This window comes from Prionailurus viverrinus, chromosome D2 (assembly GCF_022837055.1).
Source record: "Prionailurus viverrinus isolate Anna chromosome D2, UM_Priviv_1.0, whole genome shotgun sequence".
Lineage (NCBI taxonomy): Eukaryota > Metazoa > Chordata > Mammalia > Carnivora > Felidae > Prionailurus > Prionailurus viverrinus.
Window position 1 is genome coordinate 61,999,710 of NC_062571.1, and position 20,426 is coordinate 62,020,135.

General features: G+C 37.9%; 1 protein-coding gene across 6 annotated transcripts in view; it reads right to left on the reverse strand.

Moving 5' to 3' along the window:
- NT5C2 (5'-nucleotidase, cytosolic II) overlaps positions 1–20,426 on the reverse strand; it is a 106,833-nt gene that overhangs the window by 75,104 nt on the left and 11,303 nt on the right. For 4 of the 6 annotated variants that reach the window (XM_047825990.1, XM_047825985.1, XM_047825991.1 and 1 more), the window contains exon 2: positions 968–1,092. In XM_047825990.1, the coding sequence (XP_047681946.1) occupies positions 968–1,068 (101 nt within the window). In that variant the 5' untranslated portion in view covers positions 1,069–1,092. Of the gene's footprint in view, positions 1–967; positions 1,093–1,254; positions 1,371–19,826; positions 19,930–20,426 lie in introns of those variants that run through there. The other 2 variants (XM_047825986.1, XM_047825988.1) reach the window with 2 other exon arrangements.

Sequence of the window (20,426 nt, forward strand, 5' to 3'; positions counted from 1 at the left end):
GGGAGAAACAGCCATTTAATTGACTCCATTAAGAGTGGCATATAAAAATATTTACATTTTAAACTTTTAAAGGATTTTAAAAAGGATTTAGAGAAAATATTAGTCTTAAGATAATAAATGTTGCTAATACTCAGCATTACCACATTCAATCTAATACACAGTAGCCAGGAGACACAATTTCAAAAAATTTATTTAAAAACTATAATCAGTTTGCAGCAAATGTCAAATAAGAATTTCATTCTTATTTTTAAATGGTTTTACTTACTTTTGAGACAGAGAGAGCATGCACACAAGCAGAAAAGGGGCAGAGAGGGCGACAGAGAATCCAAAGTGGGCTCCACACTGAAAGCAGAGAGCCCAATGCAGGGCTCGAACTCACCGTAAGATCATGATCTGAGCCAAAGTCGGAGGCTCTTAGTTGGTTACTAAGTCACCCAGGCACCCCAAGAATTTCACTCTTATTAACTAAGGTACAGAGCGCCTGGGTGGCTCAGGCAGTCAGTTGAGCATCAGAGTTCAGCTCAGGTCATGATCTCACGGTTCATGGGTTTTAGCCCCGCGTCCTGCTCTGTGCTGACAGCTTGGAGCCTGGAGCCTGCTTCAGATTCTGTGTCTCCCTTTCTTGCCCTCTCCTGCATGTTCCCTCCTGCGTGTTCCCTCTCTCTCCCTCTCTCTCTCTCTTAAAGAAATTTAAAAAATGTTAACTAAGGTACAATTCTCCAGCAGCTGAAGACTTTCTTCAGTTAAGGACTTTTATTAGTAGATATATTAAAACACAGCAGCAGCAGTATGGTGTACTAGTGCTTAAAAATCTAGATTCTAGACTAGGTTTGAACCATAAACTGGCCTTATAATCTATGTAAATTGCCTAACTTCTCTACACATTAATTTCATCATCTGTAAAATGAGGACAATGTGTGCCCACTTTACAGAGCTGTTTTGAGGATTAAACAGACAAAATACTTACCGATGATAGGCTTCTCTCCGATACTTTTTCAGGGCATGCTTATCCATGTTAGCAGGCATATCCGCTGCATTCTGTAACCGATCACTCCAGGAGGTTGACATTTTATTTCAATTGTATGCTGAATTCTAGAAAAGAAAATCAGTAGTTTAGTAGCTTAATGTTGGTATCTATTTACTGTTATCTGATTTTTTAAAAAAATCAGAAAAACTTTAGATTGCAAATTTACTGATATAATTATCTACTTAAATATACCGAATATGGTAAATATACTGAAAAATTATACTTACCCTTCTAAACTATGTCAATTTACAAAAATAATTTCATATGGTAATTTCTATCCAGACAGATCATATTCCAAATAATTAAGCATGACTGCCAATAAAAACTTCAATCCTAGATTCTAGAAGAGACCTAGACAACAGATTTGTGAAAATATATTAATTTTCAGTTAATATAGGTTTCAAAATATGTAAAGTAAGCAACTCTTTCTCTTTTTTTTAATGTTTATTTTTGAGAGAGTGCATGTGGTCACACTCTTGTGTGCGCAAGAGCAGGGGAGGGGCCGAGAGACAGAGACAGAAAGGCAGAGACAGAGAGAGAGAGAGAGAGAGAGAGAGAGAGAGAGAGAGAGGAAGAGAATCCTAAGTAGGCTCCTTGCTGTCAGGGTGGAGCCCAACATGGGGGTCAAACCTAAACTGTGAGATCATGACCTATGCTGAGATCAAGAGCCAGACACTCAGCCCACTGAGCCACTCACGCACCCCAGCAACTCTTTAATTCTAATCAACACACTAAGCTCAATCAATGGGGGTAGAATTGCAAGTAATGAATGTCTGATTCCTAATTATATCATGCTTTTAAATTTTTCTACAATTATCTTTCAGCTGGTATTAAAGACTATGGACTAGAAAAAAAAAACAAAAAACTAAAGCATTTCACCTATTAGAATAAACATCTAAAATAAGGTGAGCATGGGGAGCCTGGCTGGCTCAGTGCAACATACAAGTTTTATTTTAATTTTTTTAATGTTTATTTTTTTGAAAGAGAGAGAGCGTGAGTACAAGCAGGGGATGGGCAGAGAGGGAGACACAAAATCAGAAGCAGGCTCCAGGCTCTGAGCTGTCAACACAGAGCCTGATGCAGGATCTTGAACTCTCTCGAACTGGGAGCCACCCAGGCACCCTGGAACATGCAACTTTTGATCTCAGGGCTGTAAATTTGAACCCAAGGTAGGGTGTAGAGATTAAATCTTTTTTTGTTTGTTTGTTTTTTTGTTTTTTTTTGAGAGAGAGAGAGAGAGAGAGAGAGTGTGTGGGGAAGAGGGACTGAGGGAGAGGGAGAGAGAGAATCTCAAGAGGGCACCACACTCAATGTGGAGCCCAACACAGGGCTCAATCCCACAACCCTGGGATCATGACCTGAACTAAAATCTAGAGCCAGTCAACCGACTGAATCACCAAGGTGCCCTCAAAATAAAATATTTAGAGAAAAAAAAAAAAAAAAGGAGTGCCACAGAAGTGCCTGGGTGGCTCAGTCAGTTCAGCACCCAACTCTTGATGTCACTTACGACATTAAGTCAATTTTTAAATTTTGTAGGTTTTTTTTTTTTTTTAAATAATTCATTGAGGTGAAATTCAAAAAAGTTAAACCATTTTAAAGTAAATAAGTCAGGGGCACCTGGCTGGCTCAATTGGAAGAGCATGTGACTCTTGATATCAGGATTGTGAGTTCAAACACCACTTTGGGGGGTGCCTGGGTGGCTCAGTCGGTTAAGCGTCCGACTTCGGCTCAGGTCATGATCTCACGGTCCGTGAGTTCGAGCCCCGTGTTGGGCTCTGTGCTGACAGCTCAGAGCCTGGAGCCTGCTTCCGATTCTGTGTCTCCCTCTCTCTCTGACACTCCCCCCCGTTCATGCTCTGTCTCTGCCTCAAAAATAAATAAACATTAAAAAAAAAATTCAAACACCACTTTGGGTGTAGAGATTACTTAAAAATAAAATCTTTTAAATAAATAAAGTCAAAAAATAAAAAATAAGTCAATGGCATATTCATAACATTGTGCAATTTCTACCTCTATCTAGTTCCAAAATATTTCCATCACTCCAAAGTAAAACCCCTTACACTTTAAGCAGTTTCTCCCTCATCCCCCTTAGCCCTCAACATGGCAACCACCAATCTGGGTTCTGTCTCAACAGATTTATCTATTCTGGATATTTCATATAAATGGAATCATGTAACATGTAACCTATTGTGTCTGACTTCTGTCATTTAACATAATATTTCTCATTTCATCCATATTGTACCAAGTTTCCATTGTACGTATTTATCACAATTCATCACAATTGATGGATGTCTGGACTATGTCCACCTTTTGGCTACTGTGAATAGTGCTGCTATGAACAGGTATGTACAATATATTTATGTAGCAGTCTCCAATTCTTTTGAGTATATATTTAGGTCTGTAAGTTTTTAAAGTAACCATGATTTCCAAACACTGTTTACAGAACAACAGTACTGGTATGTACAAAAGATTCTAGTTAAAATCTTTTTTCTTTATTTATTATGAGAGAGCAAGAGAGAGAGGGCATGAGCATGAGAGAGAGAGGGGGAGGTGCAGAGAGAGGAGAAAGAATCCCAAGCAGACTCTGTACTGTCAGTGCAGAGCCTGACGTAGGCCTTGAATGAACGAACCATGAGACCATGACCTGAGACGAAATCAAGAGTCAGATATTTAACCGACTGAGCCACCCAGGTGCCCCTCTAGTTAAAACCTTATTAAAGTTTAAAATTAACTTGAGAGGAAGTTATTTGTTAGACTATTATAATTAAATCTAGACATACTATAAGGATTTTTTCTTTTAATAAAAAAAGATTCATGTAACAAATCCGGACCATTTTGTGGACCAAAAAGGGAGCAATTTAGAAGTGAGAATTATGATGGAACATCAATGATTTCTGGAATAGAGATTGGGAAGAGGACCAGAAATATAACTTACATGTATTTAACACTCAGATATGAAATTTGTATTCTATGGTAAATTAAGAGAAATCAGAATAGTCATGCATTAAAACAAGACTTCAACTGTAATTATGGTCCATCCAATAAAGCAAGGGAAATAAAATTTGTTTATTGTTGAGGTTTTTTTAAATTGTTGAGGTCTTAAGGAAATTCCAATTTTTAAAAATCTCAATATTCACAAAAGGCTACTTCTTAACATTTTTTCTTTTTAAATTAGGGAGATTTGCAGAAGGTGAGCTCTCTAATCTTCATTTGTATAATGATTAGTACACATGGGTGAGGAAACCCATTTGAAGCCTGCAAAAAGAACCAACCAGAGTTAAAAGGAAACAATCTCTGAAGCTCATGCAGGTTGGGAAGAATTCCCATCCCAAGTAGCCAGAATGAAAAACCTCATCACTAACACAGTACTGAGTAGAGTACAGTTGGAAGGGTTTGTGTGGGGCAAAATCATCGAGACTAAACATTGTTTTCATCCTGCCTAGCAAAAGTTAAAAGACCTGAAAGGACCAAACTGCTTCCAAGTACCTCAACCATGCCAAAAAAACAAAGTTTAAACATATTATATTCATAATAATACAAAAATATCCAGCACCCAACAAGGTAAAATTTATATTCTGACATTCAATCAAAAATTATTAGCATTCGGGGCGCCTGGGTGGCTCAGTCGGTTAAGCATCCGACTTCGGCTCAGGTCATGATCTCACAGTCCGTGAGTTTGAGCCCCGCATCGGGCTCTGGGCTGACAGCTCAGAGCCTGGAGCCTGCTTCACATTCTGTGTCTCCCTCTCTCTCTGACCCTTCCCTGCTCATGCTCTGTCTCTGTCTCAAAAATAAATAAACATTAAAAAAAATTTAAAAAAAATTATTAGCATTCAAAGAAATAGGACAATATGACCCATAATGAGGAGAGAAATCCATCAATTGCATAAATGACACAGATGATAAAATTAGTACAAACATTTAAAAATGACAACTACAATTATCTGAGATGAAAAACATGCTGGAGGGGTGGCTGGCTGGCTTAGTTGGAGAAGCATGGGACTCTTGATCTTGGGGTTGTGTTTATTTAAAAATAAAATCTTAAAAGAAAAAAATTTTTTTAAATCATGCTGCAATGGTATTGGCACAAAAACAGACACATAGACCAATGGAACAGAATAGAAACCCCAGAACTAGACCCACAAACTTATGGCCAACTAATCTTTGACAAAGCAGGAAAGAACATCCAATGGAAAAAAGTCTCTTTAACAAATGGTGCTGGGAGAACTGAACAGCAACATGCAGAAGATTGAAACGAGACCACTTTCTCACACCATTCACAAAAATAAACTCAAAATGGATGAAGGACCTGAATGTGAGACAGGAAACCATCAAAACCCTAGAGGAGAAAGCAGGAAAAGACCTCTCTGACCTCAGCCATAGCAATTTCTTACTTGGCACATCCCCAAAGGCAAGGGAATTAAAAGCAAAAATGAACTACTGGGACCTTATGAAGATAAGTTTCTGCACAGCAAAGGAAACAACCAACAAAACTAAAAGGCAACCAACAAAATGGGAAAAGATATTTGCAAATGACATATTGGACAAAGGGCTAGTATCCAAAATCCATAAAGAGCTCACCAAACTCCACACCCAAAAAACAAATAACCCAGTGAAGAAATGGGCAGAAAACATGAATAGACACTTCTCTAAAGAAGACATCCGGATGGCCAACAGGCACATGAAAAGATGCTCAACGTCGCTCCTCATCAGGGAAATACAAATCAAAACCACACTCAGATATCACCTCACACCAGTCAGAGTGGCCAAAATGAACAAATCAGGAGACTATAGATGCTGAAGAGGATGTGGAGAAACGGGAACCCTCTTGCACTGTTGGTGGGAATGCAAATTGGTGCAGCCACTCTGGAAAACAGTGTGGAGGTTCCTCAAAAAATTAAAAATAGACCTACCCCATGACCCAGCAATAGCACTGCTAGGAATTTACCCAAGGGATACAGGAGTACTGATGCATAGGGGCACTTGTACCCCAATGTTTATAGCAGCACTCTCAACAATAGCCAAATTGTGGAAAAAGCCTAAATGTCCATCAACTGATGAATGGTTAAGAAACTGTGGTGTATATACACAATGGAGTACTACGTAGCAATGAGAAAAGAATGAAATCTGGCCCTTTGTAGCAACGTGGATGGAACTGGAGAGTTATACTAAGTGAAATAAGACAGAGAAAGACAGATACCATATGTTTTCACTCTTATGTGGATCCTGAGGAACTTAACAGAAACCCATGGGGGAGCAGAAGGGGGAAAAAAAAAGAGGTTAGAGTGGGAGAGAGCCAAAGCATAAGAGACTCTTAAAAACTGAGAACAAACGGAGGGTTGATGGGGAGTGGGAGGGAGGGGAGGGTGGGTGATGGGTATTGAGGAGGGCACCTTTTGGGATGAGCACTGGGTGTTGTATGGAAACCAATCTGACAATAAATTTCATGTATTGAAAAATAAATAAATAAATAAATAAATAAATAAAAATCATGCTGCATAGGATGAACAGGTTATACATGAAAGAAAACATTAGTGAAGTTGAAGAAAAAGCAATAGAACCTATTCAAACTAAAAGAGAGAAAATGACCAAAAAAAAAAAAAAAAAAAAATTAAGAGCACCAGTGAGCTGTGCAAGTTCCAAGCACCTTGACATATGTGTAATTGGAGTCCACAAAGGAAAAGAGAAAGGACAAAAAGAGAAAAAAAAAAAAATTAAAGAAACAGATAAAGAATTTCCAAATTTGATATAAACCATAAATCCATACATTCAAGAAAACTCAGCAAACCCCAAGCACAAGAAACATTAAAATTACATCAAAGCACATCAAAACCAAATTCTTTAAAAAGTGATAAAGAGAAAATATTAAAAAGGAGCTAGGGAGAAAATAAACACATTATTTTGTTTTTTTAATAAATGTTTATTCGTTTTTGAGAAAGAGAATGTGAGCAGGGAGGGGCGGGGGGTAGAGGATCCAAAGAGGGCTCTCCACTGACAGCAGCAATCCCAATATGGGGTTCAAACTCATGAACCGTGAGATCAGGACCTGAGCTGAAGTTGGATGCTCAACTAACAGAGCCACCCAAGCACCCCAAAAACACATTCATAAAGAAGAAAAAAGATTTCTCATCTGAAACAGTGAAGCCAGAGGAAAGTGAAGAAATACCTTTAAAGCACTGAAAGAAGTATCAACCTAGAATTCTATACCTGGCAAAAATATCTTTCTGAAATAAACTTTTTCAGACACATGAAAGCTGAAAGAATTCATCACCAGCCAACTAAAGAAATAAATAAATAATTTATAGAAGTCCAGGCAAGAGGAAAATAATACCAGATGGAAATCAATCTACACAGAATAATTATAAAAGATTTTTTTTCTATGTTAAATCTTTTTATTTATTTATTTATTTATTTATTGAGAGAGAGAGAGAGAGAGAGAGAGAGAGGAGAGAGAGAGAGAGAAAAAAAGACAGGGTAAGCACAAGCAGGGGAGGGGCAGAGAGAAGGAGAGACAGAATCCCAAGCAGACTCTACGCCATCAGCACAGAGCCCAATGTGGGGCTCAAACTCACAAACTGTGAGATCATGACCTGAGCCAAAATCAAGAGTCAGATGCTTAACCAACTGTGCCACCCAGGCACCCCATTCCTATGTTAAATCTGTTTAAAAGACACCTGTTTAAAGCAACAGTAGTAACAAAGTATTGTGAAGTTTATTATATAACTAGAAGTAAAATGTAGGACATCAATAGCCCAAAGGTGGGTAGGGGGAAAATAAAAATATACTATTGTAAGATTCTTATAGTGTACAAGAAGTAGTACAGTAGCACTTGAAAGCAGACTGTGACAAAGTAAACATGCATACTATACACCCTAAAGCAATCACCAAAATTACACAGAGTTATGGCCAGTAAGGCAACAAAAGACATAAAACAGAAACAAAAAAATAATCAACCTAAAATAAGAGTTAAAAAGAACAAAAGGAAACAAGCAAAAAAAAAAAAAAAAACAGGACAAACAGGACAAAATAGCAAGGTGGTAGAATTTTACTTAACTATATTTTTAAAAATTGCACTACATTCAAAATGCCTAAAAACTCCAATTAAAAAGAAGCTCGAGTGGGTATATTAACATTAAACAAAGTATACTTCGGATCAAAGAATCACTATGTATAATTGATAAAAAGGTCAATTTGCCAAGAAGATAACAGCAATTACAAACATATGCACCCAACAATAGAGCTCCAAAATACATGGAGCAAACATTGATAAAAGTGAAGGAGGAAACAGATAGTGCTACAATAACTGTTGAAGACTTAACTACTGATAAGGATATTCAGGTCTACAACAACACTATAGACTAACTACACCTAACATGTGTATAGGCCACTCCACCTAACAACAGAGTACACGTTCTTCTCAAGTGCTCAATCACAAAGCTAGTATCAATACATGTTTAAAAACTGACAAAAAATGCAATCATATAAAATGTCTTCTACTACCACAATGGAATGAAGCTGGAAATCAGCAACAGGATGAAAAACCTTATGACTCACAAATACACAGAAATTAAACAACACTCTTTCAAACAACCAATGGATCAGAGAAGAAATCACAAGGAAAATGTGTGTGTGTGCGCTCGTGCACACTCGCTCTCTCTCTCAAATAAAAAATAAAGAGGCACCTGGGTGGCTCAGTCAGTTAAGCATCTGGCTCCAGATTTCAGCTTAGGACATGATCTCATGGTTTGTGAGTTCAAACCCTGCAACTGGCTCTGTGCTGACAACTCAGAGCCTGCTTGGGATTCTCTCTCTCCCTTTCTCTGCGTCTTCCCCACTTATGATAAAAATAAATAAACTTAAAAAAAATAAAACAAAAAAGAGGGGAAAAAAATCTCAAATCAATAACCTATGTCTTGAGGAATTAAAAGAGAGAGACAAGACAAAAAAAAAAGGTAAATTAACTAAACCCAAGCCCAGCAGAAAGATCAATGAGAACAAAAGTTGGTTCTTTGAAATGACCAACAAAATTGACAAACCTTTACCTACAATGACTAGGAAATAAAGAGATAAGATTCAAATAACTAGAATCAGATGAAAGTGGGGACATTATTACTGACATATGTACACAGAAATAAAAATCAAATCCATCAACATATTAAAATAATACATCACAACCAAGTGGTGTTGGGTCCAAGAACACAGGATGACTTATCTTTCTTTTCTTTTTTTACTTAATTTATTTATTTTGAGAGAGAGAGAAAGCATGAGTGGGGTAGGGTCAGAGAGAGAGGAGACAGAGAGAACCCAAGCAGACTCTGTACTGCCAGATCAGAACCCAATGTGGGAGAGATCATGACCCTAGCCTAAGTCAGACATTTAACCAACTGAGCTACCCAGTCACCCTGGGATCATTTATCATTCTAAAATCAGTCAATGAGAGGTGCCTGGGTGGCTCAGTCAGTTAAGCACCAGACTTTGGCTCATGCATCATCTCATGGTTGGTGACTTTGAGCCCAACGTCGGGCTCTGGGCTGACAGCTCAGAGCCTGGAGCCTGTTTCAGATTCTGTGTCTCCCTCTCTCTCTGACCCTCCCCCACTTGCTCGTGCACGCACTCTCTCTCTCAAAAAAAAAAAAAAATTAAAGAAAAATTTAAATCAATGTAACAGAAAAACAATATATCATCTCAATACAGAGCAAACAAGTACAAGACGAAATCCAACATGCTTTCCTGATTTAAAAAAAATAAATCTCAGCAAATTAGGTATAAAAGGGAACTTCTTTAGTATGATAAAGTGCATTTACCAAAAACCTACGGCTAATATTAATGGCGAAAGACTGAATGTTTTCTCCCTAAGATCAGACAAAAGAGATGTATGCTGTCACCACTCAACATTGTACTGAAGGTTCTATTCTAGCCAGTGTAATCAGGTGCCTGGCAGGATATATAAAAATTAATATGAAAATTAATGCAAGGGGTGCTTGGCTGGCTCAGTCAGTAGAGCATGAACTCTTGATCTTAGGGTCATGACTTCGAGCCCCATTTTTGGCACAGAGTTTGCTTTTAAAAAAAGTAATTCATAATGAATGATAGACCTAAATGTAAAACCTGAAACTCTTAAACTTTTAGAAGAAAATGTAAGGGAAAATCTTTTTTTTAATGTTTTTATTTATTTTTGAGACAGAGACAGAGCATAAGCAGGGGATTTTTTATATTAAAAAAATGTTAATGTTTATTTTTGAGAGAGACAGAGACAGAGTGCAAGCAGGGGAGGAACAGAGAGAGAGGGAGACACAGAATCCGAAGCAGGCTCCAGGCTCTGAGCTGTCAGCACAGAGCCCTATGCGAGGCTCAACCTCACACACTGTGAGATCATGACATGAGCTGAAGTCAGATGCTTAACCGACTGAGCCACCCAGGCCCCCTAAGGGAAAATCTTTGAGAGCTCTTGAGTTAGTAAAAATCTCCTGGTTTCCACACCTAAAACACAATTGATTAAACAGGTTGATAAATTAGATCCCATCAAAGTTTATGGTTTCTGCTCTTCAAAAGACACTGTCTGGCACAAAAACAGACACTCAGATCAATGGAACAGAATAGAGAACCCAGAAATGGACCCACAAATGTATGGCCAACTAATCTTTGACAAAGCAGGAAAGAATATCCAATGGAATAAAGACAGTCTCTACAGCAAGTGGTGCTGAGAAAACTGGACAGCGACAAGCAGAAAAATGAACCTGGACCACTTTCTTACACCATACACAAAAAATAAACTCAAAATGGATGAAAGACCTAAATGTAAGACAGGAAGCCATCAAAATCCTCAAGGAGAAAGCAGGCAACAACCTCTTTGACCTTGGCCACAGCAACTTCTTACTCAACACGTCTCCAAAGGCAAGGGAAACAAAAGCAAAAATGAGCTACTGGGACCTCATCAAAATAAAAAGCTTCTGCACAGGGAAGGAAACAATCAGCAAAATTAAAGGCAACCGACAGAATGGGAGAAGATATTTGCAAATGACATATCAGATAAAAGGTTAGTATCCAAAATCTATAAAGAACTTATCAAACTCAACACCCAAAAAAACCCAAATAATCCAGTGAAGAAATGGGCAAAAGACATGAATGGACACTTCTCCAAAGAAGACATCCAGATGGCCGACCGACACATGAAAAAATACTCAACCTCACTCATCATCAGGGAAATACAAATCAAAACCACAATGAGATACCACCTCACACCTGTCAGGATGACTAACATTAACAACTCAGGCAAGAGTGCGGAGAAAGGGGAACTCTTTTGCACTGCTGGTGAGAGTGCAAACTGGTACAGCGACTCTGGAAAACATATGGAGGCTCCTCAAAAAATGAAAAATAGAACTACCCTAAAACCCAGCAATTGCACTACTAGTTATCTATCCAAGGGATACAGGTGTACTGTTTCGAAGGGGCACATGCACCCCAAGGTTTACAGCACCACTATCAACAATAACAAAAGTATGGAAGAAGCCCAAATGTCCATCGACCAATGAACGGATAAAGATGCAGTATGTATGTACATACATGTACATATACACAATGGAGTACTACTCAGCAATCAAAAAGAATGAAATCTTACCGTTTGCAACTACGTGGATGGAATTGGAGTGTATTATGCTAAGCGAAATTAGTCAGAGAAAGACAAATATATGAGTTCACTCATATGAGGACTTTAAAAGACAAAACAGATGAACATAAGGGGAGGGAAACAAAAATAATATAAAAACAGAAGGGGGACAAAACATAAGAGACTCTTAAATATGGAGAATAAACAGGATTACTGGAGGGGTTGTGGGAGGAGGGGTGGGCTAAATGGGTAAGGGGCATCAAGTAGCAATGGTACTTTTCTTTCTATATGAATTTATGAATGGCAAAGCCCAAATCCTGGCATTTTACGTCTTGTACTGTTTGATGTTTTACCACTACTGTCGAGGTGAGGCTCTTTCTGCAGCCTCCCACACCTCTGAGGAATTGGGGTCACATGGCCCTCTGAAATGGTAAGTGGTTACCAGATCCTGGATTCCTTCACCCAGTAATATTTCAAAAGCAATTCTGGGGGTTCCCATAGGGTGGTCATCTTTGGATTATGCCATTCAGGACATTAAAATAAACTGCCATCTACTATCATTACTATTTCATGAAAGGCAATTTTAACACCAAAAAGGTAGGAAATAGGAAAAACGTAATCTCAGAATAAAAGGCAGGGCTTCTTCAACTGTCCATTGATGGATGAACGGATAAAGAAGATGTGGTATATCTATACAATGGAGTATTACTCGGCAATCAAATAGGATGAAACCTTGCCATTTGCAACTACGTGGATAGAACTCAGATGGTATTATGCTAAGGGAAACTAGTCAGTCACAAAGACAAATACCATATGACTTCACTCATATGAGGAATTTAAGACATAAAACAGATGAACATAAGGGAAGGGAAGAAAAATAATATAAAAACAGGGAAGGGGACAAGACATAGGAGACTCTTAAATATAGAGAACAAACAGGGTTGCTGGGGGGGTTGTGGGAGGGCGGGTGGGCTAAATGGGTAAGCGGCATTAAGGAATCTACTCCTGAAATCATTGTTGCACTATATGCTAACTAATTTGTATGTAAATTATAAAAAAATTAAAATTAAAGAAAAAACTAATTAATTAATTAAAATAACATAAAAAATAAAATAAAAATCAGTGTATGTAAAAATAAACAAACACTAAAAATTTTTTTTAAAAAGGATTCTGTATTTTGTCAAATGAAAAAAAAAAAATACACTATTAAGGAAAAGACAAGCTACAACAACAAATTCCCAGGCTCATGGAGCTTACATTTTAGTGGAGTCGGATAATAATCAAATATATAATATTGTGCCAGATGATCGTAAGTGGTATATGGTAGAAGTCAAATAAATAAAATGAAGAAATAAACAGTGACAATGGTTACACTACAGATAGAAAAACCTTCCAAGACCTCTATGAAGAGGTGACATTTGTTCAGAGACCTGAGTAAAGTGAGGGAATAATATATAAAATAAAACAATAAATCAACTTATTCCCATATATAAGCTATGTTAGGTTCGCATTATAAGCTATGTTAATATGTTTTGTACCTTAGGGTTTACATGTGTATGAGTGATGCAAAATATTTAAAATATTTTATTCCCTTAGAAAGTTTTGTAATTTTTTTAATGTTTATTTATTTTTTGAGAGAGAGACAGAATGTGAGCAGGGGAGGGGCAGAGAGAGAGGGAGCCACAGAACTCGAAGCGGGCTCCAGGATCTATGCTGTCAGCACAGAGCCCAACATGGGGCTCGAACTCACAAACTGAGATCATGACCTGAGTCCAAGTCAGATGCTTAACCAACTGAGCCACCCAGGCACCCCCCCTTAGAAAGTTTAAATATTGTCTCTTCAATCTGGTTGGTATATTCAACTTATTATACAGGTCCCTTTCATTGCTAACAGAGGGCTAAAAACAAAACAAAATTGTATTTTCATATTGCATTTCCATTAATATATTTTCTATCTCTGGGCACCTGGGTGGCTCAGTCAGTTAAGGGTCCAATTCTTGGTATCAGCTCAGGTCATGATCTCACAGTTCATGGGATCAATCCCAAACAGAGCCTGTTTGGGATTCTCTCTCTCTCCTTCTTTCTCTGCCCTTCCCCCAAGAACTGGCATACAGGTGTGCCCGCTCTCTCTCTCTCTCTCTCAAAATAAATAAAATAAGCATTAAAAAATATTTTTTTCAGGGCACCTGGGTGGCTCAGTCGATTAAATGTCCAACTCTTGGTTTGGGCTCAGGTCACGATCTCATGGTTTCACGAGTTCAAGCCCTATGTCAGGCTCTGTGCCAGCAGCACAGAGCTTGCTTGAGATTCTATTTCTCTCCCTCTCTCTGCCCCTCCCCTACTTATGCTGTTTCTCTCAAATAAATAAACTTAAAAAAATTTTTTTTAAATATATTTTCTATCTCTCCAGTAAGGGAGAGGGGAGATAAGTTACAGTACGTAAGAAAATATTTGCAAATTACACATCTGAAAAAGGATTATATCCGGAATACACAAAGAGCTCTCAAAATACAGCAATAAGACAAACAATTATAAAAATACAGGCAAAAGATTTGAACTGATGTTTCATCAATCAAGATAGATGGCAATTAAGTATATGAAATGATGCTCAAGGTCATTTATCATCAGGGAAATGCAAATTACTACAGTAATATTCCACTACATTACTATTAGAAAGCTTAAAATTTTAGGGGCGCCTGGGTGGCTCAGTCGGTTCAGCGTCCAACTTCAGCTCAGGTCACGATCTCGCGGTCCGTGAGTTCGAGCCCCGTGTTGGGCTCTGGGCTGATGGCTCAGAGCCTGGAGCCTGCTTCCAATTCTGTGTCTCCCTCTCTCTCTGCCCCTCCCCCATTCATGCTGTGTCTCTCTCTGTCTCAAGAATAAATAAACATTAAAAAAAAAAATTAAAAAAAAAAAAGAAAGCTTAAAATTTTTAGAAGATTGACCATGCCAAATTTAGTGATGAAATAGAGCAACTAGAACTCTAATACACTACTGATTGAAAATATAAAAATGATACAAGCATTTTGGAAAAGTTTTCCATTTCCTTAAAAGTTAAACACGTATCTACTATATGGCCCAACCTTTCTACTCCTAATTATCCAAGAGAAATGAAAGCAAATGGGGTACCTGGGTGGCTCAATCAGTCGAGCGTCCAACTTTGGCTCAGGTCATGATCTCACACAGTTTGTGGGTTCGAGCCCCGCTTCGGGCTCTGTGCTGACAGCTCAGAGCCTGGAGCCTGCTTTGGATTCTGTGTCTCCTTCTCTCTTTGACCCTCCCCCACTCATGCTCTGTCTCTCAAAAATAAATAAATGTGAAAATAAATTTAAAAAAAGAAGTGAAAGCAAATATTCATGTAAAGACTTATACACAAATATTCACAGCAACTTTGTTTGTAATAACCATAAAGTAAAACAACCCAAGCATCTATGAGCAGGTGAATGGATAAACTGTAGTATATCCATACAATGGAATAATACTATGCAATTAAAAAAAAAAAATGAACTACTGGGGCTCCTGGGTGGCTCAGCTGGTTAAGCATCTACTTCGGCTCAGGTCACAATCTGAGGGTTTGTGGGTTTCTGTCCCACGTGGGGCTCCACACTAGTCTGAAGCCTGTTTGGGATTCTCATGCTCTCCTCTCTCTGCCCCTCCCTTCCTGGTGTTCTCTCTCTCAAAATAAACAAACTTAAAAAAAAAAATGAACTACTGATATACAACATGAATAAATTTCAGAATTATGCTAAGTGAAAGCAGACAAACAAGACTGCATACTACATGATCCTGTTTACATAAAATTCCAGAAAATGCAAACTAATCTGCAGTAACAGAAATAAGATTAGTGGTTGACTGAGGTGAAGGAGTAATGCAAAGAGGGACGCAAAGAAACTTTTGGGAGGGATATGTTCATTATCTTAATTATGGTGATTATTTCACATGTGTACACATACATCAAAACTTAGTGTATACTCTAAATATGTGCAGTTTATTGCATATATTTATACCTCAATGAAACGGTTTTTTAAAGTCAGGCTTTTTCTTTCCTCAAAAATTAGAGGTAGAGGAGCGCCTGAGTGGTGGCACAGTTGAGTGTCCAACTCTTAATTTTGGCTCAGGTCATGATCTCCCAGTTCCTGGGATTAGCCCATGGGCTCCTTGCTGAGTGCTGAGCCTGCTTGGGATTCTCTCTCTGCCCTTCCCCCACTCTTGCTCTCTCTCAAAATAAACACACAAAAAAATGAGAGGTAGTAACTACACTAAGAAAAGATTTTCCCCACAGATTTTAATTCCTTTATTCAAATTATTATAGGGAAAATTCAAAGCACTTTCCTGGGTCATTCATGGACGTCAACAAAATACCTTTTCTTTGGGGCACCTGGGTGGCTCAGTTGGTTGAGCATCCAACTTTGGCCCAAGTCATGATCTCACAGTTTGTGGGTTCAAGCCTCGCATCAGGCTCTGTGCAGACGGCTCAGAGCCTGGAGCCTGGTTCAGATTCTGTGTCTCCTTCTCTCCCTGCCCCTCCTCCACTTGCACTGTCTCTCAAAAATAAATAAATGTGAAAAAAAATGAAAAAACCATTTAAAAAAATACCTTTTGTTGTTGTTGTTGTTGTTGTTGTTGTTTGAGAGCTGAGGGTGAGGGGCAGAGAGAGAGAGAGAGAGAGAGAGAGAGAATCTTAAGCAGGCTCCACATTGAGCACAGAGCCCAATGTGGGGTTCTATCCCACAACCCTGGGATCATGACCTGAGCAAAAATCAAGAGTGGGATGAGCAGGGCACCTGGGTGGCTCAGTCTCTTAAGGATCCAACTCTTGATTTTGGCTCACATCATGATCTCATGGTTCATGAGATCAAGCCCTGTGTTGGGCTCCACACTGACAGTACACAGCCTGCTTAGGATTCTCTCTCCCTCTCTGCTCTTCCCTTGCCTGCATGCACTCTCTCTCTCTCAAAATAAACAAAAAATATATATTTAAGAGTGGGACGTTCAACTGACTGAGCCATCCAGGTGCTCCAAAATGTATTTTCTTTTAAAAATTCAAGTTACAGACTCTCACGAAGAGAACAGAAAACTTTAACTAAAATGTAAACATAAATTATTAAGTAATCACATTATCACTAACATGGAATAAAATCTGCCATGAAGTCTACAGTTATGTGAAGATAAGGGGTAAGATTTTTTAAATAATCATCTTCAAATAATTCCTCATATGACAATTTTACTATGATCTTATCTAACACATCTTAACACTATATGACAGACTTTTGAACACTATCCAGAGTCAATCTATCTAATGCTTAACTATTTTCTTTAGTAATATTAAAATTAAAGATGATGATACTTTATCAATTGGCCAAAAAAAACAAAAGAGACAATAGTTCCAATAAGTAGGTAAATATTTCATTTGTCACTTGTTTACAATATCAAGCTTAAGAGGAGTTTTATTCAGTAAGGTACAGTAGTGACTAATACGGAATAAAAAGCTCAAATTATAATTCCTTTCAAACAATAGTGGTACAGTTAGAAAATTCTTTGTTTCAACATAAAATACACAGCCTACAAAATACTTGTCCCTGAAGAGTAACAACTGAAACGAACTTTCAAGCATTTGAAATATTGTTGTTTCACGTAAAAATATTTCAACATACCCGCTCCTTTCACCACTAATGATGTCACCACCCCCCTATCCCTGCCCCACCCCCTAAAAGGAAAAACAGCTGCCCCAACGGCTCCAGGCAACTAATGAAAACAGGAAGCAAAGAGTAACTGAAACTAGGGTAAACCTGGTTAGTAAAACCATTTTAAATGTTTCAGCTCACATCAGTAATTTACTTGGAAAGAAGTGAGTAGCAAGTAAACACATTATGTAGCACAAGTCTATCTGGCAAAGTGCTTAATATATATGATATACTGAATCAAACATTCATTGTTCACCAGAATAAGTAGGTCAATCTAGATAACAGAGTATTGATAACAGCAAGTAAGTATGAACACTCAGGGTTTTACTAAACTTCACTGGAATTTATTTTGTGTTTAAATATAAAACTTGAAATTTCTAAGTTTTATAATCAACCATTCTAAGAACACTGAACACCGCTCTGAAACTTGGGTGGAAAGAATAAGAATAATTTTGAATGGTTTCTTCAAATTTTCTCACCAGCTTGAAATTTATTTTAATTTTCATAAATACAACTTTAACTGCATATTACATATATTAAACTAGTTTATGGAAAAAGAAGAGTTAAAGATAATCCTCCATCTGTAAGGCCTGGTATTGAACTAAATAAGGAGGCACATTGTATTTGTGTAAATGTGTGCCTGAGTGTGTGTAAAGTAGTAAAATTACTTTATTACAGTTGACTTTTTAAAAACATTTCCTTTGTTATGATACTAAGGATACTTACAAAATATTTCATATGACCTTGTTTTCCTTACGTTCTGACAATTTGCTAACAGCTTTAAATACACAATCTATATAATTAATACAAGTTATATATGAACTGTAAGCTATGTTGAACCAGAAGAATACTGACAATACTGCTGTGGGCCATTTCTACTGAAAGGAAAATGCACATCTGTAGAATCACTTTTACTGGCTGGTCTAACAGTAAGGAACAGGCTTCTTGCCTAGTGCAAACCCTTGATAAGTCTCCACTCAGCATCTGTTTGATAAGTAGGCATACTTTACACATGGCCCTTGATAACGCTATTCCTTGACCAATGAGCAAGTAAACCAAGAAAGTATAGTGGTAAGTCAGTTAGTTTTAACATTAAGTATGGCTCAGGGTCCCCTCTGTAACATGACCACAAACAAACCAACAAACTTACAAATGTATTCCCTAGAAAACAAGGGGAGTCAGATACAGGTATAGATTAATTTATCTAACAGTACTGATGAAAATCTAAATTATAAAATCTATAGTTAATAGCACAGGAGCCAATGGCAGGCTGCCCCAGGATGGGCCACCATTTTCAGTTAAAAGCAAACAAAACCTAGCAGATTCAGAAGCTCTTTACCTGTCCCTCAATTGCCTGCTTCTATCAAGAAGAGAGCTAATAATAGAAACTCCTCTAAGAAACTTATCTTCATAACAAGGCAATCTTTGTCTTCCAACCATCTCCTCTCACCTTCCTGCTCAAGTTCTCTCTCCCCTTTGTATCTCCTCAAGCCCCTACCCCTCTCCTCAGCACATATAAGCATCATGTTGTCCATCTCTGGAATTTCCACGTCTGTGTGGAGTCCCCCTATGTATGCTATTAAATTTGACTTTTTCCTGTTAATCTGTCCCATGTTAATTTACTTCTTAGTCCAGCTAGGACTTTGAAGGGCAGAGAAAATTCTTCCCTCCCGACAATTGTGTCACCTCTAACTCAAAGAACAGCACTTTCAAACAAACCACAGCTTTGAAAGTTATTTTTGTAACTCCTTCTAATCATAAAATATGTGAAGAAAATAATCACATAAAATATTTTGAGATATTTTCCCCAAAAGGGAGACTCCTTAAAACTGTTGTATTAAAATAAAACTGTGTTAAATGTTTCATTACCTCTTATCTTCTGAACACTTCGTAACAGCTTTTTGTTCATTTTCATTTCATTAGTTTCATTCAGAGTTCTATCATTTACCCTGCAAATGTACTATACGTTCCTGTAAAAGGCCAGCATTCATAGTTTGCACACCAAGCGAAAGCTAACAAACTGCAACTAACAAACTTGCACACATATTATTTGCTATTCTCATACCCTTTTTCTTTTTTTGCACATTAACACTTCCAGACATGATATATTTTGACAGTAAGAGTCAGTCTCTTTCTCTAAAATAGAAGACCATAAGGTGAGATTTGTTTTGTTTTGCTGCTGTTTCCCAGTTCTTTTAACCGCGACTTGATACACACAGGCAGAAAAAAATGGAGCTCCTAGACCTATACACTTGGCAGCTCTTTGCTCTTTAAAAGCTAATTCTTGTGTAAGCCTGAAAATGCAAGAATTGCACAAGTTCCTTTTAACGCTCTAAAACAGTCTTTGTGAAATCTTACTTTTGGTTCAGAAACGCACAAGATTCTTGGCTTGATTAACGTAATATTTTGCTAACATTTCGACATCAGGCCTTGGAACAAAAGCTTCTTTGTTCTCTGATGGAAAATAACAAAACTGAGAAGAGATCTTGTCAAGTGAGAAATGCAGTACCTGTTGCCTTGACAATCTGTTCTTCTTCAAGCAATAATATGCTCCAATTTCTAGTCTGAAACGAACTGGAAAATACAAATTTACTTCACATGTTCCTAAAGTTCCTAAATATACAAGGGAGACCTGAATTTTGTTATGTTCTCCTAAACATTCTACCACTGCTACTCCTGGAATTCTGTTACTTGAGCCATATCACACACAATACAGTATTTTTGTTCTATATCAACATATGAAAGTTTCTTCTAACAATGTTTTGAGTAACACCAGACCTTCAACAATAACATGGTTATTGACACAAAGAAAAAGAAAGCATGTAAAGAAGACATTTTAAATGAATGCGCTTGACGATATGTAGTATGCCATCTATTTCTTTAAAATATTGCTATAACTGGGGCGCCTGGGTGGCGCAGTCGGTTAAGCGTCCGACTTCAGCCAGGTCACGATCTCGCGGTCTGTGAGTTCGAGCCCCACGTCGGGCTCTGGGCTGATGGCTCAGAGCCTGGAGCCTGTTTCCGATTCTGTGTCTTTCTCTCTCTCCCCCTCCCCCGTTCATGCTCTGTCTCTCTCTGTCCCAAAAATAAATATTGAAAAAAAAAATTT